At 44.3% G+C, this 27,384-nt stretch overlaps 2 protein-coding genes across 2 annotated transcripts; both read left to right on the top strand.

The window, feature by feature from the left end:
* Positions 1-16,800: 16,800 nt before the first annotated feature.
* Positions 16,801-18,159, top strand: LOC306915158 (uncharacterized protein; the record flags this gene model as incomplete). Its single annotated transcript, XM_079492409.1, has 6 exons — positions 16,801-16,893; positions 16,987-17,116; positions 17,267-17,341; positions 17,427-17,810; positions 17,915-18,016; positions 18,152-18,159. The coding sequence occupies exons 1-6, from the start codon at positions 16,804-16,806 to the stop codon at positions 18,157-18,159; spliced, it is 789 nt and encodes a 262-aa protein (XP_079348535.1). The 5' UTR covers positions 16,801-16,803.
* Positions 18,160-18,195: 36 nt separating this feature from the next.
* Positions 18,196-21,920, top strand: LOC306914885 (uncharacterized protein). Its single transcript, XM_079492112.1, has 13 exons — positions 18,196-18,343; positions 18,429-18,610; positions 18,732-18,825; positions 18,952-19,078; positions 19,176-19,387; positions 19,555-19,672; positions 19,762-19,853; positions 19,967-20,084; positions 20,202-20,312; positions 20,507-20,582; positions 20,917-21,026; positions 21,133-21,306; positions 21,437-21,920. Exons 1-13 carry the CDS (start codon positions 18,215-18,217, stop codon positions 21,664-21,666), a joined length of 1,773 nt encoding a protein of 590 aa, XP_079348238.1. The 5' UTR covers positions 18,196-18,214; the 3' UTR covers positions 21,667-21,920.
* Positions 21,921-27,384: the final 5,464 nt, after the last annotated feature.

The following is a 27,384-nucleotide window of genomic DNA, read 5'->3' as shown; positions in this document are numbered from 1 at the left end:
CGTAGTGGTTGATGCCTTGTTCAAGGGCATTTCAGCGGTGGTAATTTGAACGTGTCGGACGGCTGATTCGAACTGGGAACCTTCCGGTATCTAGACCGCGCCGCTATCCGTTCGGCCACCGCTGCCACATGGCCCCCCCACACATGGGGGGGCCATGCCTTTGGTTGCTTTGAATGCCAGCATCAGAGTTTTGTATTCTGTGCGGGCAGCGACCGGGAGCCAATGGAGGGAGCGGAGAAGGGGGGTGACGTGTGAGAATTTTGGCTGGTTGAAGACCAAGCGGGCTGCGGCATAGTAGAGTAGTAGAGTAGTAGAAGTAAAAGTACTGGAAATTGGGAATACTCAAGTAAAGTACAAATACCTCAAAATTGTACTTAAGTAAAGTACTTAAGTAAAAGTACTTAGTTACTTTCCACCACTGTCTGTAGCCTCCTCGCGTCCCGTCCCCCGGGCACTCACAATATTTACATCAGGGAAAGGAGAGATTAGACCCCGGCCTGGTCAGTCGGAAAATATGTAATGAATGCTATTCGGTAATGTCAGAGATTTGGCCTCCGCGGTGGCTCGTCGTGAACATAAAGATCCCTGAGCTATTAACTGACCACTTGGTTGGTGGTTGTTGTTTCCTCTCCTTCCCTCTCCTCGGTGCGGGGGAGGCTAGAGAACATAAAGATCCCTGGGCTATTAACTGACCACTTGGTTGGTGGTTGTTGTTTCCTCTCCTTCCCTCTCCTCGGTGCGGGGGAGGCTAGAGAACATAAAGATCCCTGGGCTATTAACTGACCACTTGGTTGGTGGTTGTTGTTTCCTCTCCTTCCCTCTCCTCGGTGCGGGGGAGGCTAGGTTGGTGGTTGTTGTTTCCTCTCCTTCCCTCTCCTCGGTGCGGGGGAGGCAGAGAAGTTTAATTAAATGTCTTCCTTCAAGGACTTGTTAATAAGAGCTGGAGCGTGAACAGATACAGTACATAATCAAAGAGCTGTGACAAATACTCTGTGTGTGTGTGTGTGTGTGTGTGTGTGTGTGTGTGTGTGTGTGTGTGTGTGTGTGTGTGTGTGTGTGTGTGTGTGTGTGTGTGTGCGCGCGCGCCCCAGCCTGTTGCCAAGGCCGCCCTGGGTTTTGCCAAGTGGTGGAAAACATACTCCATTTATTTTAGTATCATTACTGCAAATGCAATGTAGACATACTATGCTCGGTCTGGAATTCAACATTTACTTGACTACAGGCTACAAAAGTATTTGTATCAAAATGTACTGACAGTATTCAGAAGAAGAAAGTACCCATTATGCAAAGTTTGCATACGTTTTCAAATGCATATAGCATCTTTTGAAAATGGCAGATCTACAAGCTCAGCAAAGAAACGTACACAGGGCTGAAGTGGTTAATGTATGTTTTGTAATAATAATCAAAATCTACAAAGCAACTAGTAACACAAGTTTTCAAATAATTGTAGTGGAGTAAAAAGTAAAAAGTGAAAATAAGTGTAATTGTACTTATAGTTACTTTACACCACTGTCTTTGCCTGATGGCGAGCTGGCGGCTAAGCCTCGTTGCCCTCGTCACAACTACAGTAAATGTCGATATATTTCGACTCAGCTTTGGAAATAATAGTGATATTAACTTGTCAAAATGTTGCTGTCTACAGTAGAAGCCACACTATCAGACCATCATGCAGGCATCTTTGTAATTATTGCTCTCTTAAAGAGGGGTAATTTTGCCAAGCGTCAACACTACTGGCTCCTCTTAAAGACAGGTTTGAGTTGGAAGGTGAGAAACGGTATTTTCAGTGCAGCAGCAAGGAGAGACAATAAGTGTCTTCTAAGGCAATTAGCTGTGTCAGAACCTCGACTCGCATGTTGCAACAGGCCACTGTGGGAAGCTACTGGGATGCAGCTTTGTCATTTGCATTCCTCAAGAAATGTGCTGATCTGATCCCAGCGAGACTCAAGGTTTGTGGTTTTTAAGTGTTGAGGAATGGTCGTCCTTAGACGGCGAGACTCGGGGGTTTGTGTTTTTAAGTGTTGAGGACCGTCCTTAGATGGCGAGACTCGAGGTTTGACCTTAAAGGTCCGCTGACATTCCTAGAATTCCTATTGCTGGTATTGTACATCACGTGGTCTGACTGAAAACAGTTTGAAACCCTTGAAACCACGCGCGACGCGCTACGGCGCTAGCAACAAGTGGCTACTAGGTCAGGCTAGCGTTTTTGACGGTACATTTAGCGTCATATTGGCTATAAATGTAATTGGAAAAAAATATTTTTTCGCTCGAATCTCTTAGTTAGAATGCAACTGAGGTTGGCGTGGGGTTTTTTAGGGGAACTGCAGCACAATCGCAAATTTCGGGCTCGAGTCCCACGTTCCCCCGGTCACCAACACCCCTGTCTGCCCGCTCTGAGACCCACAGCCCTGCAGCGTGACTACGGACTGTCTGCTGTTGCCTCTGCCCGCTCTGACAGCACTCATCGCCGCAGCGCCTGTCTAATGTACCGCTGTTCTCTTCCCTTCCTTTCGTCCCCTCTCAGCCACAGGACGAAATGTATACCCTCTGCAATACCGTCCTTAGTTACCACAACATTGTTCAAGTGAACTTGTGTGTTTGTTTATTCATTGTAAATAATAATCAATATCGCTATTATCGCCCTGGTTGTCCGAGCCGCTCCGCGGGTTTGAGGCAGTTTTGGCCCGGGGAGGCTGCGTTGCCTCTGGTCCCCGCAGTGAGACCTGATCATGCAGGCATACTGTAACACACACACACACACATGGGGGCGCGGGACCTCTCTCTCTCACACACACACATACACATCGCATCTTGCAATGGAGGACGGACTCTGGCACCATTAGCGAAGCGTTATTTGAAGATGGGGACTTTAGTGGAGCAACCATCATTGCCCTACCAGTTTGAACTTCTGGCTCAGCAGCTACGGAGGCAGTTGATGGAGCTGTCGGAGGTGTGAAGCCATGGCCGCTGATTATCGCATGGGTGACAAAGCTTGGTAAATAAACACAACTCTTCGCGTTCACAACGGCTACACTATACAGGCTAAAACATATCGATATAATCAACTTGGTAAATGAACGTCACCCCCACTTGATCTAGTAAGAGTATGTTCCAACGTGGGCTTTGTGAAATACTGTCCCCCAAAGAAAATGTGTGCTGTAGCCCTTACTTTTCTATGGAGAGCCAACACAAGCACAGGGGAGGCTTGTGATAACTGGCATAAGTGTTATAAGAGTTTTTATATACAAAACGTTTAGACATTTTAGTCCACTCACAGTGACTCACTCACAACATTTATACACAAAGTACACCCTGGCTTCTGTCTGGGAGATATGTGGGTTAGTGCTTTGATTCTAATTATCATTATACACCCTGAAGTGAAAGGAAATACATTTTGATTGATTGATTGAATCAATCAAAATGAAGTGAAAGGAAATAAATAAAACACAAAGGTCATGTATTGCCTTTAGACAATCAAAACCAGTTAGAAATATTACAATACAGCATTGAATGTGATATGTCACTTCATGTTGATATGACACTATCAGGAATAAAGCCAGAATTGGAGATGAGTAGCCTACCATGTTTTGTTGGAATGTAAGAATACTAGCATTATGAATTTCAGGCAAAAATACCTGCCAATTAATTGTATTACCCACCCATCTATGTTTAAATTAATTGCATTACTAAAATCTGAAGAACAAAAAGTCATCTATAAATTCGGTGCTTTTCTGAAAAATGTTCTTCCACTGTTAAAATAGTGAATCTGTGCTCCATACCATGTGATTGTGGTCGTGATAAAATGATGAGGAAATGAAAAAGTGAAAGTGAAATGAAAAATTCTAGAATTTTCGCTGTCCTGGGCTCTAAGGGTGACGTAGGAAGCCACGCCTATCCCGTATAGATACCTGCGTGGCTACGTCAGCCCTCATTCGGAACTTTTCTTCTGCTTTAGAGAACAGAAGGGCGTTCCACGAAAGGTATTTCGTTCAATTTATATATACAACCGTGGTTACTAAAGTAACCTTTAACGTTGTATTATATAGAAATTTCACGAAATACCTTTCGTTTATGGGACTTTATGAACTCCCGTGACCTGAACTTCCAGTGGGTCCCAGGTAAACCTTTTGGGAGGGGCTCGGACCCTTTTGGGTCCAGAACCTAGTCCTTGTGGAGAGCAGGAGGCAGCGCTATGCTGCCCTGATGCTTTACTGAGCAGCGGCCCCCAAGACCGCGTGCGCTAGCGAAGGCGCTGCCACATCTAGGTTATAGTATGTGGCGAAAGTCGAGGGTGTAGACCAGCTTGCTGCTGTGCAGACTTCCTGAATGGAGACACCCTTGTAGAGTGCCCAGGAAGCTGCCACACCTCTTGTGGAGTGGGCCCTCAGGGCTTGAGGGGAATCCACGCCTTGGCTAGTGTAGGCCAGACGGATGGCTTCCACTATCCAGTTAGAGATAGTGACCTTCGTGACGGGCTTTCCTTTGGTCCTGGCACCCCAGGACACAAAGAGTTGGCTTCCTTGTCTGAAGGGAGCCAGTCTATCCGCGTATATGCGTAAAGCTCTGACTGGGCAGAGGCAATTAAGCCTGCTGTCTTCGTCAGAGGAGAACGGCGGGGGATGGAAAGCCTGTAGGTTCACTGGCACACACACTGAGAGAGCATTTTTGGGAATGAAGGCGGGGTTTGCCTTTAGGGTGACCTTGGTCGACCCCTCATCGAACCTCATGCAGTCTGGAGAGATCGAGAGCGCATGTAGGTCGCTGACCCTTTTTGCTGTCGTGAGTGCGATCAGGAGAGCCACCTTCAGGGTTAGGAGCTTGAGGCTCACGGTTTGTAGTGGTTCAAAGGGTGCTGTAGCCAGAGCCCTTAGAACCAGGGACAAATCCCACGAGGGAACGAGGGATCTGCATGTCCTATGTTCCCTGCGTACACCCTTCATGAATTGTTTTACCAGCGGGTGCTTCCACACCGTCTGGTTATCAAAGCCTGGGTGGCAGGCAGAGATTGCCGCCAAATGGACCTTGACTGAGGAGAGGCCTAGACACCTGTCTAGGAGCTCCTGCAGGAATGACAGGACGTCGATCACTGAGGCCTGGTAGGGGACTGTTTGGTCTGGTCTTCGTGAGCACCAATGCTCGAAGACGCGCCAGGCTGTGTCGTAACGGTCCCTTGTTGACTGGGCTCTGCCTTTCTGAATCGTTTCGATTACGTTCGGAGGTAGACCCACGGCAGTCAACATCACCCTTTGACGGGCCAGACCCATAGGTCTAGGTCCTGGGGGTGAGGGTGGAAGATCTCCGCCCTCGCTTGAGAGAGGAGATCCGCTCGAAGGGGAATTCTCCACGGCTGGTCGTAGAGGAGAGGGGTTATTTCCGACCTCCAGACCCCCCACGACGGGGCTATTAGGAGCACCTTCAGACCCTGAGTCCTCACTCTGTCCAGAGTGGGGCTGATGAGGGATAGCGGGGGAAAGGCGTAGAGAAGGGTTTTGGGCCATTGGTGTGACAGAGCGTCTAGCCCCAACGTTGATGGTCCCCTGATTGCGAAGAAGAGGGGACACTTCGTGTTCTCCTCTGTGGCAAAGAGATCCACCTTGGATTTCCCAAACCTGCTCCAGACCTGGGCCACTGCATGAGGGTGTAGTGACCAGTCTGAGTAGCGGAGAGGTCCTCTGGACAGCAGGTCTGCCCCTGTGTTCAGAAGACCTGGGACGTGACACGCTACTATTGAGAGGACGCGTGTGTTGCACCACAGGATCAGTTTCTGAGCCAGTTGATGAAGACGAGGGGACCTGAGTCCACCTTGTCTGTTGATGTAGCACATGGCCGTGGTGTTGTCTGTCCTGACTAGGACATGGCAACCCAGGATGCGCTGCTCGAAGTGTTTCAGGGCGAGGAAGACTGCCATGAGCTCTAAGTAATTTATGTGAAGGGCACGTAGTGGCCCCAACCATAAACCTCTGGCTGTGAGTCCTTCCATCGTGGCTCCCCAGCCTGTCATGCTGGCGTCTGTAGTGATGACTTTCCTGATCAGAGGCTTTCCCATGGGGACGCCCTCTGAGAGGGTTTTCCTGTCTGACCACCATTGAAGGGCTAGTATGCATTGTGATGTTACTGTTACCTTCTGGTGCCGACGGTGCATTGGTACATGTAGAGAGCCTATCCATCGTTGGAAAGGTCTCATATGTAGCCTTGCTAGGCGGATTAAATAGACCGCAGAGGCCATTAACCCCGCCATCCGGAGGCATGCATGAAAAGGAATCGAGCGTCCCCTTTTGAATGACGTCACGCACTGCAGTGTTGCGTCTATTCTCTCTTGGCTCAGGCGGGCCGTGTAAGAGATTGAGTTCAGTGTTATGCCTATAAAGTCTATTGACTGTGTTGGCATAAGCATGCTCTTCTCGTGGTTTATTATAAACCCAAGCGAGTCGAGGTGGCTGAGCACACGATGTGTGTGCGACAGTGCTTCTCGTGGAGAGTCTGCAAGTAGGATCCAGTCGTCTACGTATGTAGCGAGACGGATCCCTTGCTGTCGGAGCGGAGCGATAGCTGCCGCGGTGCACTTTATGAAGACTCTGGGACTCAGTGACATTCCGAAGGGAAGGACTGTGTACTCGTACACTTTTCCTCTGAACCCGAAGCGCAGAAATTTTCTGTGCGGCGGGTAAATCGGAATGTGGAAATATGCGTCTTGCAGGTCTATCGACGTAAACCAGTCCCCTTCGCGAATTAGGCGTAGGAGGACTGGTGGAGTAAGCATTTTGAATCGCAGCTTTTTTAAGTGACGATTCAATGCCCTCAGGTCTAGAATGGGACGGAGTCCGCCCCCCTTTTTCTTTACCAAGAAATAGCGGGAGTAAAAACCGTTCATTGATTGGTCGAGGGCCACCTCTGTGATGGCGCCTTTCTGCATTAATGAATTGATTTCCTCTTGCAGAATGGCGGCCTTTTGCCCGCTCGCTTCTGAGAAAATAATTTTGAAATGAAGTGTGTGTGTGTGTGTGTGTGTGAGAGAGAGAGAGAGAGAGAGAGAGAGAGAGAGAGACCATATCGGTGTGTGTGTGTGTGTGAGTGAGAGAGGTCCCGCCCCCCCATATTGGGGGGGGTGTGTGTGTGTGTGTGTGTGTGTGTGTGTGTGTGTGAGTGAGAGAGAGAGAGAGAGCTCCCCCCCCCATATCGGTGTCAGGTTACTTGTGCTCACGACACGATGAGCCCCAGTGCAAATGCCCCGGTGTGGCATGATCTGATTGCCGGGAGACTACATGCTTTCATCATAGCGATATTGACTATTACAATGAATAAACAAACACACAGTTCACAATGTTGTGGTAACTACGGCATTTGAAGAGAGAGAGAGAGAGAGTGTGTGTGTATGTGTATGTGTATGTGTATGTGTATGTGTATGTGTATGTGTATGTGTATGTGTATGTGTGTGAGTGTGAGTGTGAGAGAGAGAGAGAGAGTGTGTGTGTGTGTGTGTGTGTGTGTGTGTGTGTGTGTGTGTGTGTGTGTGTGTGTGTGTGTGTGTGTGTGTGTGTGTGTGTGTGAGAGAGAGAGAGAGAGAGAGAGAGAGAGAGAGAGAGAGAGAGAGAGAGAGAGAGAGAGAGAGAGAGTGTGTGTGTGTGTGTGTGTGTGTGTGTGTGTGTGTGTGTGTGTGTGTGTGTGTGTGTGTGTGTGTGTGTGTGTGTGTGTGTGTGTGTGTGTGTGTGTGTGTGTGTGTGTGTGCGCGCGCGCGCGCGCGCGCGCGCGCTATGAGCCTATGAGTACTGCAGCCTGCATGACGAGAAGAGGGCCGGCTCACGGGCTCAGTGCCCCGGCGGCCGGCGGTGAGAGGGGGCATCTGAGACGGGCTAGACTACATGCTGTCATGCGGCGCGGCGATAAATCATCATAGCGATATTGATTATTACAATGAATAAGCATAAACACACAGTGCACTTGAACAATGTTGTGGTACATGAGATATTTGAATGACGGATATGCATTTTAGCCCGCTGCAGTGCTGCTCAACCTGTGAGCAAGGCTCCGACCGCAGCAGGCTGAACTTAGCCGTGGTTGAGGGCATGTCAGCGGGGGGGAGACAGAGCTAGATGGCCGGGGCATGGGACTCGAGTGCGAAATTGCGATTATGCAACAGTTACCAAAAAAAAAAACACGTCAACTCAATGTCATTGTAACTAACATTTTCGAGCGAAAAAATAATTTTTTGAATGAGACTTTCACCCAGTATGAAGCTAAATGTGACACCAAAAGAGTAGCATAAGTTGCTATGCTACTTCTGCGAGCAAGCCCGCATAGAAGACGGGGAAAATTTTATTGCCTGGCTGACGTCATAATCACGTTAGCATGAAAAATAGCCGTTCTTATCTCCCGAGGGGAATGACATTCCCCCTTTAAGGATTGAGTTATAATGCTTCAATTCCTTCTGGACGCTCTCGCCGTGCGTTGCACACCTCGCATGTATTGTGTCTGGAAAGGAGAAGACAAGCTCTTCTAAGATGAGAGCCTATAGTGGTGTCCAATATTTAGCTGTTTTGTTTTGCGAGCAGTTATAGTGCTTATTTTGACTGAACTGAAATTATTTAAAACATACAAAAATGCCTAAAATAGTGATTCCATGTGCAAGTCCTGCGCAAGTGCTGAACATTTTTTACCATTGAGCTAATAGAGCCGGTCTGCTTGCTCAGGGGATGAATTGAATCTTGACCATCAGGTCAAAATTCGTGTTTGATACTGATGTGTTTAATTGAAAGTGTCACTGGAGTGGATTTTCACTCCTCTCCCATCCCACTCCCACAGAAATAAATCGCATCCCAATCCCGGGCCAAAGTAAAAAGAACAAAATCCCATCCCGTCCCATCTCCTGGTAGAATGACCCCCGATCCCATCCTGCTCCCACTCAAACATGTTCCCACTTCCATCCCGCTCCCCTTGTTTTTTTTGTTTTTTTGTTTTTTTTTAATTAATAAATGAGTCATTAGGAAAGGCAATGGATTTAAGATTACTGTGTTTCATGCAGTTTTAATTCAAAAGTTATGGCACCAGGAACAGTTCATCTGTGGTAATCCATCCATCCATCCATCCATCCATCTTCAACCGCTTATCCGTAGTCTGGTCGCGGGGGCAACAGCTCCACCAGAGTGTTCCAGACATTCCTCTCCAGAGAAACTAAACGTTAGTGACTTCCTCCTGGGAGATCCCGAGACGTTCCAAGGCCAGTGAGTCGATGTGTTTCCTCCAACTGCGCCTTGGTCTGCCCCGGGGGTCTCCTCCCAGTGGGACGTGCCTCGAGGACCTCCCTATAGGGAGACGCCCGAGAGTCATCCTAACCAGATCCCAATATCCTATAGGCCAACATGTACTTCATCATACAAGAGTGTCGCTCAAAGATATAATGAAGATATCAGATCTACAAGGTCTTTGTACTACAAACGTGTGTAGGTATTTGAGCTTGTAATGTAGTGCTACATTTGGTGGTTTTGGACAGTATGCAAAGTTTCCAGCCTTCAGCAGCGATGTTATGAATGAAAGGTTTGTACTGTTCAATACATCATCAGCCCTTCTTCCTCTTTGGTTTCTTTTGAGTGGGAACATTTCAAAGCCTTTTTCTCTGAGACTCCCTCATTTAGCTTCCTTTGTGAGTCGATTAAAAGTAATCTCCGCCCGAGTATAACTAAAGGCAGTCACGCTAAATGTTGCACTACTGTTTGGAATGCACGTACCACCCAGTCTGCACATCAGCAGTGGTGGAAAGTAACTAAGTACTTTTACTTAAGTACTGTACTTAAGTACAATTTTGAGGTATTTGTACTGGTATTTGTATTTTGTACTTGAGTATTTCCAATTTCCAGTACTTTTACTTCTACTCCACTACATCTCAGAGCCAAAATGTGTACTTTTACTCCACTACAAATTACAATCATTTGAAAACTTTCGTTAGGCCTACTATAGTTACTTTGGAGATTTCAATTTAGCTTAGAAAACATACATTAACCACTTGTAATTGTCCTAGTAGAAGAGCAACATTTCACACAATGGAGAGATCTTCTTCATTATATTTATTCATTGAATGTCTGAAGTCGTCGCGACATGTTGGGAGCTTGTACATCTGCTAATTTCAAAAGATTTTGAATGGGGGGGGGGGCGCCCTCAAAGGGACCCACACGCACGCGCACACACACACACACACACACACACACACACACACACACACACACACACACACACACACACACACACAGATATGTGCCTGCCCTGACCAGCGAAACAGGCCCCGTACATGCATGCACATCTGGGGTAACGGTTAGAGGGGACGTTAGAGGGTTTCCCAGGACCCCTCCGTACCCCGACCGCATCGCACCTTCCACCCCCACACACCACTGCATTTGTAATCTGTGTGTGTGTGTGTGTGTGTGTGTGTGTGTGTGTGTGTGTGTGTGTGTGTGTGTGTGTGTGTGTGTGTGTGCTCGCATATGCGAGTGCCCTGCATGCTTTCTCCATTTCAGTGCACTGCCACTGCTTTTCTCCCTCAACGTGTTGAAAGTGTTACATTCCACGCACGCACGCACGCACGCACGCACGCACGCACGCACGCACGCACGCACGCACGGACAGATCCATTCTGCTCCCGATGAGCTGCCAAAAAGCGCGGAGGGGAAATGAGAATAAAAGGTGGGCCGGCGGCGTATCATAGCCTGCAGCGTATCACCGTTACCGCCCCGGGGGAGACCCGAGAGGAGTGATAAAACCGGAGCCCAGGCCAAGGTTGTTTCAACTCTCCCTCCCTTCCCTCCCTCCCTCCATCCGACACGTAATGACAACGAGGAATGCAGATGTGCGCTGCGCTGCACTCCCTCTGCTAATTATCGCCATGATTTAAACACTTGTTGCGCCAGGGGAGGACGGCGGAGGTGAGATGATGTCACTTGATGAATTCAGGCATGGATTCTGCTGATCCTCGTCTTCAGATTTAAAGCCAAGACAAGGAACACCAGAATCGTGTGACCTCATCTCATTAACGTAAAGCTACAGGCCCATGTCAAACCTCCCTTTCCTCTCCTTCATCGTGTGACCTCATCTCATTAAGGTAAAACTACAGGCCCATGTCCAACCTCCCTTTCCTCTCCAATGTGCTGGAGACAACTACACACACCCACCCTCACACCAATAACCTCTCCGAAAAATGTGAGTCTGGTTTCCGCTCCGCTCACAGCACTGAAACCGTTCTTGGTTAGGGTTACAAACGACATCCTCATCGCAGCTGATGCCGGCTCCCCTTCCCTCCTCATCCTCCTGGACCTCGCTGCAGCCTTCGACACAGTTGATCACACCATTCTCCTTCACCGCCTTCACTCCACCACCTCCGCCTCTGCAACACCACCCTGGACTGGTTCCGATCCTACCTCACCGACAGAACCGAGTGCAAAATCCAAGATCCAACCTGTCACCTGTGGTGTCCCCCAAGCATGTGTTTTTCTTTAATAAAGTGATATGAGGTAGGGGTGGGCAAAATATGATATCACAATATCTTTTCAGCCATTATCAATGGCTCTTAGATGTTTTTAATGGTGTTATGCTTATGTTTTTATTATTATTATTATTATTATTATTATTATTATTATTGTTATTATTATTATTATTATTATTATTATTATTATTATTTTGCATTTGCTCACTGTATAGCACTTTGAGATTCTAACGAATGTAAAGTGCGTTATAAATAAAAATCCATTATTATTATTATTATTATTATTATTATTATTATTATTATTACAGAGGTTTTCTTTTGAAGAAAAAAAAGGAAACAAATGGCCCATGGGTTTTCTTTATTGGCCAATGACAACAGGGGCGGAGCTGAGTAACTCCAATGAAGGGCAAGGACACATAAGACACGCATAAGCTGCTTGGACAGAAAATATTGACCAATCAGTAACGTACATTAAATCAACATCATTAGATTTATATATTTTTACTTTAACTCCTTTTTCCTCCATTTTTGTCCTCATGCCAACTGATTCCTCCCCACACACATTTCTGTGTTGTCACTGCTGTTGTATCCGACTGACTCACATGCCAGTGAGGAGCCCCCACCGGGAGGACGGAGAGCCTGCTGACATGTGCTGCCCAGCCCGTAGGAGTATATGTTGCAATGACCATTTATTATCACCCTCCCCCGACCACGGGCCAATTGTGTTCGTGTAGACGCCCGACAAAGCCGGATGCATCACGGTCGATTCGAACCCACAGCCTCCCTGGGTGGTGCTTTACCACTGCGCCACTCAAGCGCCCGCAAAAATATGCCTGTTATAATCTTACAATAAATGCACCAGGTGTCTGTACGAATGTGTGTTCGTCTCAAATTCGACACTCTCGTGCCACGCCACCACAGGGAGTGCAGTGCCGGAGTGTCGGATACACAGTTGTCCGGAACCGCAAGAAAAGGCTCTGCTCAGGGTCTGCCAGGGGATCTAATGAGCTTAAGTCACCACACCTGTAGAATTCCCAGCCAATTGATTGCCATGGCAACTAGTAACTACACCTGCCATTTGCCATTTGATCAGTCGACTTTTCAGTTTGCTCTTTCTCCACACATTCTCCACAGACGTTTGCCACTGCCCAAGGACTTTCCACTACTGTTAAATGCATACTCACAGGTTTTAATGAGTTGCTACTAATTATCTTTTACGGTGTTCACCGTTTTCTTTTTCTTCCTGTTGTCATGGCTGCCAGTTCCCACCTGATGTTGTGTGGGAGTCCCTTCTGCTCCAGACCATACTGAGTAACTGCTAGGTTGCACAACGTCTTCAGACTAGGACTCAAGTCTAAGATATGTATGATGTGAATGGGCTGTGTATGCTCCAAAGAGGATGATACGATCTCCCACCAGGGAAAAACATATGGCAGAGCGCCAAGTTTCTGACTTCCGCTTGGGCCGAACCTTCTTCCAGCAGAGTGTGTCGGGATTTAACTTCCAAACATCATTGACCTGATACTTATTACTGTTGATGTAACCACCAAATATGTACAGCTCTTCCTTGTAGGCAAAGGCTGAATGACCCCAGCGTCCTTCTGGACTAAGCTGTGCAGAAGGTGTGCTCAACCAGGAGTTGTTCACTGTGTCAAACACACTGATGTGGTTGTAGTTTGCCTCCCCTGCACCGCCCCCAAAAACAAACATCTTTGTCCCGATGACAGTGGAAGAGTGAAGTTCTGAAACAAGTGGTGGAGTACCCCTGGTGGTAATTAAAGCCCAGACCATTGTGGTTGTGTCCAACTTGGTGACGTCATTCAGTGTAAATCCAGTCTTGCTATTTCCTCCGAAGACATACATTATGCTCCCCAAGGTACAGGCTGAGTGGCCAGATCTCCCCTCTGGAACAACGCCAGAAAGCTTGATCTTTAACCATGTGTGGGTGTCAACGTCAAATGCATAAAGAGCGTTGTCCCAGTAGTCCCCTGTGATGGTAATCCAGTAGTATTGTAAATATTGTATTTTCTTACAATTCACTACACCCCCCCAGATGTAGATGATAGATTCTATCAGCACAGCTGTGTGGCCCCAGCGCTTGGAGGGAACCTCAACAGGACGTCTTCCTCCTCTTCTAGTTGTCACTGGGGGAAAGGTCAACCAGCGTAAAGTCACTGTGTTGAAGACGCTCACATCGATCTGGTCCGTGTCGTAGCTCGTCCCATCATAAAGACCTCCAAAGTAGTACACTTTGTCCCCCGCAGGCACAGCAGCAAAACAAAGCAAGTCTGACTGTCGATCTCTTGTCGGGCGCACCCCATCTCTTTCCATAGGCACCTTCCACAGCTTCCAGGACATTATCTTTCTCTGTGTCTCTATCTCTCAGTAAGTCTTTGACTCTTGGCTCTCTTCATATATCTTCCAGTATCTCTCGAGATCTCAGTCTCTGGCAACCCGGTCTCCCCCAAATACGGTGAAATAGCACGGATTGGCACACAGCAAATGCGTGCATATGACACTAGATTCCCCGACATTCCGTGTATATTTACTTGATTTCCTCCCCGTTCACTTCTATACGTTTCTCGTCGGTGACGTCACGAGGACAATCCGTGTATATCTACTAGATTTCCTCCCCGTTCACTTCTATACGTTGCTCGTGTCGATTCGTTTGCGATATTAAACAATATCAAATCTCGCTACTGATGATTTATTGATGACTATTTCTATGTATTTGATGTCCCAGGTGTTGTTCTTGCTTACTGCAAATCGCTATGGAGTGTTATTATTATATTCATTAATAAGAATAATTCTTTTTGATATTATTTTTGACCGGAAGTGCCCTGGTCCCGTGCATAATCACCTATTTGGACTCGTACGTTTGCGATATTTTAAACAATACTCAATAAAATCATATTTTAATCGCTACTGATGATGTTTGATGACTATTTCTATGTATTAGATGTACCAGGTGTTGTTCTTGCTTACTGTAAATCACTCTGGATTGTATTTATTTAAAAGAAAAATGTTTACCGGAACCGGAACCGGAAGTGTTTTTGCTGCCAGGCTAATCCTAATGTTTTTGCATAATAACATTCATTGCGTTGTTTTTGTTGTCGTGAATGGTTGTCCTCAGACTTTGCTTACTTAGCCTAGCCACAGCCTATAGTACCCACTACCAGCCAGTCTGTTTATTGTACAGGTGAATATTCGAGCCAAGGTAAGATTTGTTGCTATAAATCACAACTGTATAAATGTTTTTTCAGTGTTAGTAGCATGTTAGCTGCTAGCAGTGGTCCATAGTTAAAGGCAATGCTAACAACAACAATAGCATGCTAACGATCTCTGTAAATAGTAGTTAGTAGCTAGCTAGCCTAAGATTTAGACTCGTATTCTAAATATATTCGTTTTCAAGCAGAATCGATGAATGCGTCTACGGGAGTCTAAATATTAGGCTAAGCTAGCTACTAACTACTATTTACAGAGCTCGTTAGCATGCTATTGTTGTTGTTAGCATTTTTACCTCCCTTATGATGAATTCCTGTTCTGTTCTTTGACTATATAGAAGTGTCTATTTGTACGTCTCTAAATGTTTTGATGAACCCTCTTGTAAACAAGTGTAATGCTTAATTGGGTCGTCCACTCACAGTTAACAGTCTTTGTATTGAGTTTGTGCTCGAAATGTACTGTAATTCTGCAAACTGTTAATATATATTTCAATCAATCAATAGTGTAGGCTATACGGTGCTGCTTGCGTATTAGGCCATGGCTCTTATGGCTCTATAGGATTTATAGGCCCCGGGTTATAGTTTCAATGTACTTTTATTATTATCTATATTCAACCTTTGTACTGATACGTTCTTGGTTTACCTATAGGCTATGATCCTCGATTACGGTTTCTATGCATGTGGTGTATTACCGTATGTTGACATTGCTTATGGTAAATCTAAAGAGTCATTGTATTAAAACAAATACAATAGAATAAAGTTGGCAATAGAGGTAGAAAAATACATGGTAAAAGCTGTTTTCTGCTGTGTTCATGAGCATGGTTAGCTCTGCATTTACGTGCTGGAGTAGTTAGGAATACAGTATGGTGTAGTAGTTATGTATGGTAATTCTGTGTCTGTGTGTCTTCTTTCCAGACAAGCCCGTCATTGGAGTCTCCAGTCATCCTAATTCTCCAGACATCTGACCATCTCCTTAGTGCTTCCCACACCAGCATCTGTCTACGTCCAGATTCCAGAGGTAAGTCTGGGATGTCCTACTGATTGATGCCAGCTTTGTGTTGGTTACCACAGCACAAGCTTTTTTCCAGGGAGTTCTGTCTCGATGACTAGCCTCATCCTCCTGACTGCTATCAATTTTGGTCCCTGTACAGACATGTGTAGGTAATAAGGTCCTGTTAAGGCCCATATCCATAAATGCTCCATAGGGAGTGGACAAAACAAACGAGAGAAATTTCACATGTTTTGTCTGTGTATTTATACTGACTGTTCCCAATATATCTACCGTTCATTTTCACAGAAGAGAAGAGAAGAGAAGAGAAGAGAAGAAAAGAAGAGGAGGAGGAGAAGAGAAGAGAAGAGAAGAGAAGAGAAGAGAAGAGAAGGGAAGGGAAGGGAAGGGAAGGGAAGAGAATTAAGGTAAGGAGAAATATGGAAAACGCACGCACACGCACACACACACCTTCATTCAAAGGGCTTTATCTGTTACGAATGAGTATGTTGGACCCAAAAGCGACAGCAGGCAGAACAAGTAAACTTAGAAGGATGTCTTAACAAAACACAGGAACTTCCATAAATGGGAAAACGGGTAAATAACAGGACTTTCCGAATACAGGACAGACTCACTCACCAGGGAGCTAGAAACCAACAAGAATACAATGCAAATGCGGGGTTTAAATAGACACAGGGATAACAGATGGCACACACAGGTAGGGCCTATACTAAATTGACAATCAACACTGGGATAGGCTGAAGGGGACTAAAAGGAAGGCCAGTGCAAGCATGCTCTGTTGCACTGGCCTAAAAGTGGGTCCTTTAAAACGGCTTCAACTTCTGAGAATGTGATGTCCTACTGATTGATGCCAGCTTTGTGTTGGTTACCACAGCACAAGCTTTTTTCCAGGGAGTTCTGTCTCGATGACTAGCCTCATCCTCCTGACTGCTATCAATTTAGGTCCCTGTACAGACATTTGTAGGTAATAAGGTCCTGTTAAGGCCCATATCCATAAATGCTCCATAGGGAGTGGACAAAACAAACGAGAGAAATTTCACATGTTTTGTCTGTGTATTTATATCTGTTTGGTTGCTGACTGTTCCCAATATTTTTGTTTCAGTAAAATGTCGACACGCAGAAAGAGCGAGCCATTGTCCGCCAAGGAGAGACTGGAAGCGCTTGCTGAGGTTGCGGATGCGTTTGTTGAGACGGAGGTAAGTACATTCTCGTTGTACATGCATGTGAAATAATTTTAACTCCAGTTAGTTGATGCCCATTTCTCTACATTTCATGACATCTCCGTATAGAGAGCTAAAGGCCAAGCTACCAGCCAAGCTACAGCGACAACTCAGAAGCCTGAAGTTAGCTGGTCGATGAGGGATGCTGATGGGATTCGTGTAAAAACCAGCAAACGCAGGAGAAAGGCTTCATCTTATGGTTAGTCTCCATCTATGGAGAGTGATTTTGATGGATTGAAGTGGTTGGAGTATGTATAGGGTAATCATTTGATAGTGTCTGTTATTGTTTTGATTTATGCTGGCAAAGAGTTTGAACATATTTGGTCTAATGTGGTTGCTGTTTCTCCAGTTGGTACATCCACTACACCATCTACGTCCACTACACCATCTGTGTCAACACCATGGCTCGGTTACCAAGAACCTGGTAAGTATAAATGTACTTAAAATAAATTCCTCAAAGAAGACTATGGCAGTGATGTTTTATTTTTCTTGTGTTTCTCTCCCTGAAGATTTTAATAGGCAGATGCTCGAAGAGCTTCTTCAGGACACTGCGTATGATTGTGTAGAGCAGCCAACACAGTCTCACACTTGGAGTCAAAGGCAGAAAGATGTCCAACTAGGCTGGCAACAGGCAAGAGACCACAATGTGGACAACGTGTTGTCAGCGGAGAACATCGTGGAGAGGACGTGTCAACACTGTCACTTGAGAGAAGCTGTCATCCGTTGTGGGGAATGTATGCCTTCAGAGTCGTTTTGTGCAGAGTGTGATCGTTTGGTACATGAACGTCACACTCTGCACAATAGGCAAACCACCATGTGTGGTTATTATAAATACATTCCCCCAACAGAGTCGGTGAATCTCAGTGATGGGAAATACATCATCTGTGAACAAGGTCTCTTTTTCAATTAACAGACAACATTGGCTCATTATAACCTGTTATCCCAGTACCTTCACACAACCCAAACATTTCATCCTGATTGTCCTTTGCCCCTTCAGATTGTTTGCTGCCAACAGCATATCCTGGAAAGATATGCACCTGTGACACGTTTGATGTTTCAGTCTCAGCTGGTAGAGCCATCATACTGGTTTCCATAAATGGTAGGAATTTAAGTCTTCATCTATGTAGATGCACACACCGTATGTGTTTAATAGACATTACTTAAGTTCCTTGCTATGTCTCATTTACTCTCAGGCCGCTATGATCTTCGCCTCCCAGTGCTGTCCTGCAAACAGTGCTCTAAGCAGTGGTCTCCGGAGGTCAGGGACTTTGTCAGAAGTGGCTACTGGCCTGGAACCATGCAAGCCCAGACACTGTTCCACCAGGATGTCTTCCACTCCTTTGAGGCAATGAAGACATCAGCTCCAGCGTTGTCTAGACAAGCCTTCACAACCATGTTGGACCAGAGGACAAAGCAGTTTGGAAGAGTGAGTAATTAGTTTGTCATGTCGTTGAGCCAGTTTATTTAATTTTATTTATGTAGCAGTCATATTAATTATTATATCTTTTCAGACTGGCAAAGTGAATGCAGGTTCTTTTCAGACAAGCTTTCTGCAGTATATGTACTGCAAGTCTGTTGAGAACCAGCTTCACGGAGATGAACAACGCTTTGTCTGTCCTGCTTGCACCCCGGACATGCTGGCTGTTTCAGTTGATGGCAACAGAAAACTGTACAGGTTCCAGCAAAAAAAACAGTTAGTTTGTCTTTCCTATAAACACTATCGTAATGTTTTTTATTTATTTAAGATGACACTTCAGCTGTTGAATGTAATAACTGTTACTTTGTGACCTTGTTTTGAAAATGTGTGTATGTAGGAGTGAAGAGCCAGGGTTCTTTGATGGCTTGTTCTTGGCAAAAGACTCTGAGGTGTCAACTTTTGTTGAGGAGGTCAGAGGAGTTGTAACAAGTGTAAGTTTTAAACAAGTGAAACATGGCTCAGCCAAAAAAAAGTCTTGACTGTATGTTTCAGTATTGAGCCCTGCTATCTATTGTCTAACTATTAATACTGTATATTCTAACTATGTGCTTTGGTAGACTGCGGGAAAAGCGACGTGTGGGAATTCGCACTGGAGAGCTGCTAGGGAGACGTCCAAGCAGGCCAACAGGTTGGACGAAGAAGGCATTGAAGTTGCCGTTTGTAGGCACGGATTCCTTCTTAGAGGTTAGTATTAGTATTGATGATAAATTGAACATACAAAAAGATATCATGATTATCTAAAGCACAATAATATGCTCCTAATCACCCCTCCCCTCCAAAGGTCTGAATATGTACAGAGGAGAAATCTTTGCCTACCCGATGTTTCTCCAGCAAGAGTACAAGAGTGCCACATTCTTGGCCATGGATGTGACCTGCAGATACGTACCTTACCTGGCGAAGGTGTCGGAGAACCTGGCCCATCTTCAACCCCTTCTGAGCATGAAACCGTGCTTGTCTGTCATGCATGCTAAAGCACACACTACAAAATGCGAGGTGATGTGTCATACTGCTTGATGATGTAAATTAGATTGTCACAATGCATGGCAATGTTAGCCACAGAACAATGGTCTGAACTGACCCAAACTATATAACCATAGTAACCTATGGCTATGCATCAATATTGACCATGCGTCTGGCCACACTGTTCATACTTCCTATAGATCCAGTGGAATGCGAGGAACCAGGAGGGAGTTGGGACCACTCTCGGTGAAGAGGTTGAGCAGGTCAACAGTTTCCTGTCCAGATGTGCCCTGACCACCAAGTATATGATGAAGTCAGGTTTGTAAGCTTATTTAACCCCCTGCTACTTTTAGCCTGCAAAGGTACACTAAACATTTTCAACAATCTTATTTGGATTTGTGTTACAGTAAGAACTGACATGCTTGCGGTCCATGCCATGGGGTGGAATCTCCGTAAAGCCATTGGCCTACACTCCGCTTTGTCTTCCAGATACAAAAAGGTATGTTCTTTTGTTAAAAAAACGTAATGTGTAACTCTGATCATGATTCAACTTCAAATGCTATTTCATGAACACATTTGTAAATTACAGTGTTCTGTATTGCAATTTTGCAGACTGTCGAGAAGACTTTGGAGGTAACGGAGGGACTCGGGAAGCTGCAGGAACAGTTTAAGTGCACAGATGACATGCTGCAACAGTGGGTCATTGATGTGAAGCAGTGGGCCAGTACCGGTAAGAACAATGTCCTCACATGGACAACACGCATCAATGTGTGTGGGGAAGAATCAATCTGACGGCTGACAATGAGTACATTTTTAGAACTTGTGTGAACACTTTTTTGTTTCTTAGGAAGTGCAGCAGCCAGTTCTGTGTCATCAGAGATGCATTGTTTGCAGCTCTCCATTGACTCGCTTTTTGTGAGCATCTGTCAGAAGAAACACTACCTCTACAGACAGAATGGTATGTATTGTGAAATTATTTTGCTGGCTCTTGCAGTATGTCAGTTTTGTTCGTTACACAGCAATTAAATTGCAAACCAATTAATCAAGAGGGCAAAACTTACATTGCCTGTAAAACTATAACTATACATAATACATTTCACTCATTTACTGGACAGAGCCCAAATCACAGCTTTTTGTAATACTATTTTGCAGATCGCAACAAAAGGCGTCAGAAAATCACCCAGAAGATTGGCCAGGAGAAGAAACGCTTGTTGGATGATGTCCAGAGGTATGTAATAGATATTTTCGAATCCTAAATCGATTGCCAAATATATTGGTGTATTTCTCTGCCTTCCATTCAATAGTCCAGTCTGAAATGGCACATTGGTGAGAGAGCTTGCTGACTAGACCACAGTGGTCCTCCATGCTTACTATCACTCTGTCAGCGAAGTGTATTTGTCTCATCTTTAGAATATATCCTTTTATGACCAGGTATTTACAGTATAGCACATTAGATTGGGTTTGGGGAACAGGCCAGGAGGCTTGTTGATCTGTATGCTGTTCTGGCTTAATCTTCATTCTCAACACTTCACCCTGCCTGGTATTAATATTTTACATTATAGGTACAACCAACAACCTGATGCAACCCCTGTGGATATAAGCACTGTTGTGCAGAAACTGTCCAACAAAGCTGTGGAGAGCATGATATGGCCATGGCAGGAACAGAACACAGGTGTTTATTATAATACCGGTATCTCTATTAGACTTTGTGAGCTCGTTTGAGATGACTTTTTGTATTTATTTATAATTAATAATTCAATGTTTTCATATCATCACAGATGGTGTCAACATCCTCTGCAAGAAACAGCTTTTTGACCAGGTGATGCTTCTGTCACGACTGGCAGAGGAAAAGCAGATTCTGGTAAAGGAGATGATGCAACACTGTGCCTTCTTAAAGGACTCTGTAGCAAAAGTGCAAACACAGATGGGAACTGTCTTGTCACAGACGGGAAGTAAGTACAACTCCATCTGTCTTTTTATGAAATTGTCCAAGTGAGAGACATGTTGGTTTTTCGTTACCGTTCATTTTAACATGTGTGGTTTGAATTGAATTCCATTAATGTTCTTGTGTATATATTCTAGCTTTTCCAAATGTATTGACCGAGGAGGGTTCGAGGGGCCTAATCTGTCTGCTCAAGAGAAGATTGGAGGACCTTAAACTCAAGCAGCAGATTGCAGGGAGAGCCTACAAGGCCATTCTGGGGCCAAGTCTCCAACTGTTGGAAGAACAGGAGGCAGAGATGGAGGAGGAAAGAGAGTGTCAACCAGAAAGCTCGGACGATGACGACGACGAGGAGGACACTGCGATATGAGACTACATATTGCCTGGGATGTATACAAGGTTGACCAGTGGATTATTTTATTTGCTTTTTTTCTCCTTTTGGAGTGGATTATTTTATTTGCTTTTTTTCACGGTATTGTTTGACTGGGGGCACCCCTAACGTGCGCACGGCTCAGGAACGTCCTGCGCTGAACGGACTGTGTACACTACACACAAGCGCAATGACATGAAGCGGTGTTTGAAGGTTTTTCCAGAAAGACCTGTTGTAAATGTCATTTTACTTTTTGGCTGTCTCATTTTTAAAATGGTACTTATATAGCGCCTTTATCCAAGGTGCATTACATTCACACACACATTTATACACCGATGCCGGAGGAAACCATGCAAGGTTTCGAAAACGTTCAAAACGTTTGAATATACCCCCTTTTCCTCATAGATGCAGATGGATCTCCGATCTACACATGTCAGTTCAGTTTTCATTTATGCTTGCTGTTTTTGGCAATTTGCTGCAGTGTTGGGTCAGACGTGCTCCCGTTGCATTCGTTCAGCATAATGTCAATTTCAAATTTTAATATTTCCAAAATTATTACAGTTTTGACATTATTATGTCAACTGTTCCTGTGTGTGGGGGGAGGAGGGGGAGAATGTTTAGGCCTGTCTCTACAATACAAATCTCTCTACAATACAAACAGCAGCATAATGTAAAATGTAAAAAATAAACAACAGAAAAACACATTGGACACAACTGGACATAATCACAACAAGACCATAGACTTCAGACACAGGACCATAAGCAGGCAGAAAGGAGAGTGTATACTGCTCTGTGTTCATTCTCGGATGGAAGGTGAGCCTACGACTAAAGGTCCTCACTGTATATTTATTGATTGAATACTTAACAGGCTTTGGGCTAAGCCCCTATAGGGCCATGGCTTGTTTCCATTGTGGTATTCTGTATAATATCGGAATCAGTCAGAATCTGTATCGGCAAATATGACCCTGTGATTAATCGTAGCTCGGATATCGGTCGTAATTTCATTATTGTAGAGCTATTACATTTATTTACCTTTTTAAAAAGGAGATGGCTATTTGTAGGCCTATTATACAGGGAGAAATGCATCCTTGACTCATTTGGAGCATCAATAGTACTACCTTTGCTTGTTGATCTGTGTAAAGCATGTTGAATTCCCTTGTTGAAATGTGCTATACAAATAAAACTGCCTTGCTTTTTAATAACCTATTTGTAATTTCTTGACTTTGAAATCCTACTAAATACTTCAATCTATAAATTAGTAGCTTAATGACTAGTAATACATTGTCTTCATGTCCAATGTATTAGCTTTTACTTTTCAGGATTTCAATTCAAATATAGTAAAAATAGATGATCTACAAGCTCAAAACGCGTCACAATGTCACGTTTTGAGCTTGTAGATCGGCTATTTTTGCGACGACAGTAACATACATATGTCCATCTATTTTCTGTGTTTTTGTAATCTGCATTTTTAATATTGATGTAACTTTAGATGTTCTTAATAGCGTTCTTCTCCAATGGGTTCTCAATGTTTTATTGTACTGAAAACTCCTTGTTTTGCAACATAGCTGAGTTGTCTGTTTTTGGCCATAAAATTCATTAATTCATTCAAGTTTTTTTTTATTCTCGATTACAGTAATTTAACTCATTAGTGGTGCAAACCACTTCCTTAAGTGAGTGTGTGTGGGTGCCTGCCTGCCTGGGTGCGTCTGAGCATGAAAACAGCATGGGTTTTTTTTCACCACCTGTGCGCAACCTAACATGCGCACAAACACACACGCACATATTAACTGTATATATGGTGATTTCAGGTGTGCCAGTACAGTAGTGGGTACAGTAGAGAGACCCCCACACGGTAACTCTGTCACCCTCACCCTGGGTGCGTTCCTGTTTGTCTGGAACTCCCCCCACCCCACACGGAGTTGCACCACTTACTTCACACGGGTGTGATCTTTCTCAGTGTCGAGTAATAGTATGCTAGTATGCTCACCAAGGTTTTAAAACGACCCAGGGGTACCAATGTGGTCAATTGTAATGTAGTTTGCAGGTGATTCCATGTATTAGGGCCACAGAGGCCAAAAGCAGATCTACCAAGTTCAGAGTTAACATTTGGGGACATTTCTTGATCTGGTGTGATAGGGTTCAGAGTCCCATTTCAGAAATGATGTATTTAGGACAATCTCCAAGCATGACTTTATACAAGAACAGGTGCCAATGCAGTTATCGTCTCTCTGTCAGGGAGGACCATCCAACCTTGGTATATAAGATACAATGGTGAGTACCATAGCTATCACCTGTAATAAATCGAATCGATAAACAGAGTCTAGGGATTTAAGAGTGGATGCTGCTGCATGCAGAATGTCTTGGAAAAAATTGCATGGTTTTCTCTCTCAACATACAGTACATGTGTATAGGCTGCACATCTCTAAAGTGACAATTTAAGGCCATTAAGAACCTTTGATGACCACTGCTCTCTACTGAAGTAAGACAAGTACATGGGCACTGTTGCTTCTCTTCTAAATCGAGGCCCATTGCAAGTTACCATATGCAATTGTATAATGATTTTGATGTTGGATGTTGTGGATGCTAGGTTGTCATAGATATTGTAATGAACTTTTGAACTCTGCAGTCACCCTATATGCATTATAACAGTGATTATAAAGCTTTATAAATGTTTATAATATGTATTACAACTATGAATAATGAAATTTAGTGCGAGTGACCAGTAATAATAATGATATGTGATGATCTTAAGTCATTATAAAATGCTTTATAATTATTTATTATAGTTATAAAGCATTATGAGTATAAATATAAGTAAGTAGCCTTGATGAGCCATGAGGCCCATAGGGCAGGAGCCTATCTCCTGTTTCTGTAGCGTGAGGCAGCTTGATGTACACCCCCTGGACATGACACTAGTATGTCACAGGGACTTACCCCCAATCCAACCCTTGATGCTGAGTGCCAAGCAGGGAGGCACTGGGTCTTTGGTATGACCCGGCCGGGGATTGAACGCATTGAATGCATTAGGGGTATATTTATAAAGTATTACAGATGGGATGCATAGCAAGGCCACAATATTGTGCTGCTGGGTGTAGAGGAGTGTAAGGAAGGGAACAACAAGGATTCCTCAGTTTAGCACTGTACTGAACAGTCCTGTACTGTACACCATCCGGCTGAATGCCAAGAGGACTGAGGTTGTCGCCTATGCCGTAGATGTATAGAGCCTCTGTAGTGTACTGTACACCCCACACGTGAGGAAGGTTGACCCTGTCATCAATAATGCTCTTCGGATCCTAACTGGCTGCCTGAAGCCGACCCCTGTGCCCTACCTGCCAGTCCTAGCAGGAATTGCCCCCACCGGCCTTCGACGGTGTTTCCCAGCACACAGACTTACGGTTCTCTTAATTGGCTAGCGTTAGGGTTCGTTTTCAACGCGCGATAGCTCGGGAACAATAGGTCCGTCAGCCAAGTAATTCACATGGGCGCGTACAGCTCTCCAAGATCTACGCTCCGATAGGTCCGCCATTCTCGTGCGACACCCGTAGCAAGAGTCCAACTCTGACCTGTAATCCACAAGCCTTAGAGACATGATAAACCTTACAGTGTATTGAATGATGAAATGCTAATCCTAATTTTGAGAACCACACGTCCGTGCGCGGGGAGACACATATTGGCGCGTTCGTCAGATTGATAGCTATGCGTGGATGTAAAGCACGCCCATTTTCGACCTTTGTGGGAGGAGCTATCGCGCGTCAAAGTCTAACCCTAGTTTTCTGAACCACATGACCGTGTTTGGAGAAACACATATCAGATTGTTCGTCCTGACAAGCTATATAACATACTAAAAGATGGGCCTCTAATATCCAATGGATTTTGACTTAGAGGCCTTAGAGAGGCTAGAAAAATAACAACAATTTATTTTTCAACTGGACCAATTCCATTAAATCCAGCGTGAAAAAGTGAGTCAGACTAAGTAGTTTTTGTAAAAAAAAAAAAAAAATTGTGTTTGTGGGGTCCAAAAAACGTGTCTAAAAAAATATCTAAAATATTTAGAAGTGTCGTAGAGACTTGAAACCAATTCCATTGGATTCCCCGTGCTTCAGACATGGATAAACACCCTTTGTTTTAGAACATTTGTTTTTTCCCTGTCGACCATAGCTTAAAAGGGGCTCGACGCCGCACAGGGGTCACGGGCGTGACCTTTGATAGTTAGAAGTGTCGTAGAGACTCAATTTTTTAAGGATTCCTCTAAATACACTTCCCCCCCTATGTCAAGTAAGGGAAATCTAATGGTGTTAGTTTTAACTGTCTAGAAGACTTAGAAATGGGTCAAATTGCTGTTTGAAAGTTTAAAAAAATCATATTTTGTCGAATTTTAGTCATTTTGCTCCCAACTAAACCAATGGTGCTGAATCAGAATATGTAGGTTATATCTCAATCCGACAACCAGAAGTGCCTTAATTGGCCCCTAGTTGGCTAATTATAGAGTTTGCGTAGAAATGTCGTAGAGAAATATATATGAAGAATAGTGATGGGGGATCTGTGTGTCTCTAGTAAAGCACTTTGACCTGCATTCCATGACATGAAAGGTGCTATACATTTATCCATCCATGCAGTTATCCATGCGGCTCACCTCTGTTCACAGAATCTGAGCTGAATTGACATCTGTACCATTGTGATCAAACCAGTCAAGTTGTACAGTAGTACTGCTGCACTGCATTAACCTATTTTGGTGGCCTTTCATTCTGTGATATTTTCGGAGACCAGATCCACCACGCAGTCATGTATAGCCTATACATCTTCATGTAGGCCTATGGCATGTGGATGGGATTAACTATAATTATGTCATTTTGTGTTTTTTTTCCTAAATACTTTAGAAAGTATGCACCAAACTGTACAGGCATTGCTTTAGTGCTTCAAAACAGCTACATTATGAGAATGGGATATTTAAGGAGATCTGGAATGGTGTGATGTACTATGTTGATGTAATAGGCTACATTCTGGGTAAAACAGGTCTATTATTGTTCAAATTGAATACTGACACACATTTGCCCATCACTGTTAGGTCTACCCCTTAAAACTTTAAGTGCCCTCTGACCATGAAGGCTTTGAAACATATGCCCCTCATTTTGTACTAGCATAAGTATAAACTCTGCATATGGTTATATTGTAAGGAATAGGGTTATAAACATGTTATAGAACATGTATTATAACCCTATTCCTGTACTGTGTTTCACCCACTGAGAGAGACGAGTTGTTCAATGGCTAACAGACTAGGCAACGTTTCAAAACAGAACTTCTGATACCTATTTCTGTTGCTATTGTTACACACCTTGAGTTCCTGTTCATGCTTTCGCTAACCATTAGTAGGCTTATTGTACAGTAACAGATCTATAACACAATGATTCATGTATGTGCTTTGTGTATTGTCATCGTGTTGTATTGCATACTAAGTACACGTTAAGGTACAGGAAGAAATAGCATGGTCTTCACACATTTTCTGAAGTTTCACCAATCATTATCAATTTTCAAAATACCTACCAATTCAATAAGAAAATCTAAAAATCTGAGCAGTGGAGCTGTAAAGATGTTAAGTGCAATACTTTGGCCCCTGCAGCTAATTGTATAGGGTGAGTTCCTTGCCAACACAGCCCTACTGAGCAAATGATGAAACAGTGATTTATAAACAAATACTTTATTTGTACAAAATAATCAAAA

Source organism: Electrona antarctica (genome assembly GCF_951216825.1).
Source record: "Electrona antarctica genome assembly, chromosome: 22".
NCBI lineage: Eukaryota > Metazoa > Chordata > Actinopteri > Myctophiformes > Myctophidae > Electrona > Electrona antarctica.
The sequence above is the reverse complement of the archived record's forward strand: the minus strand, read 5'-3'. Positions and strand labels throughout refer to the sequence as shown.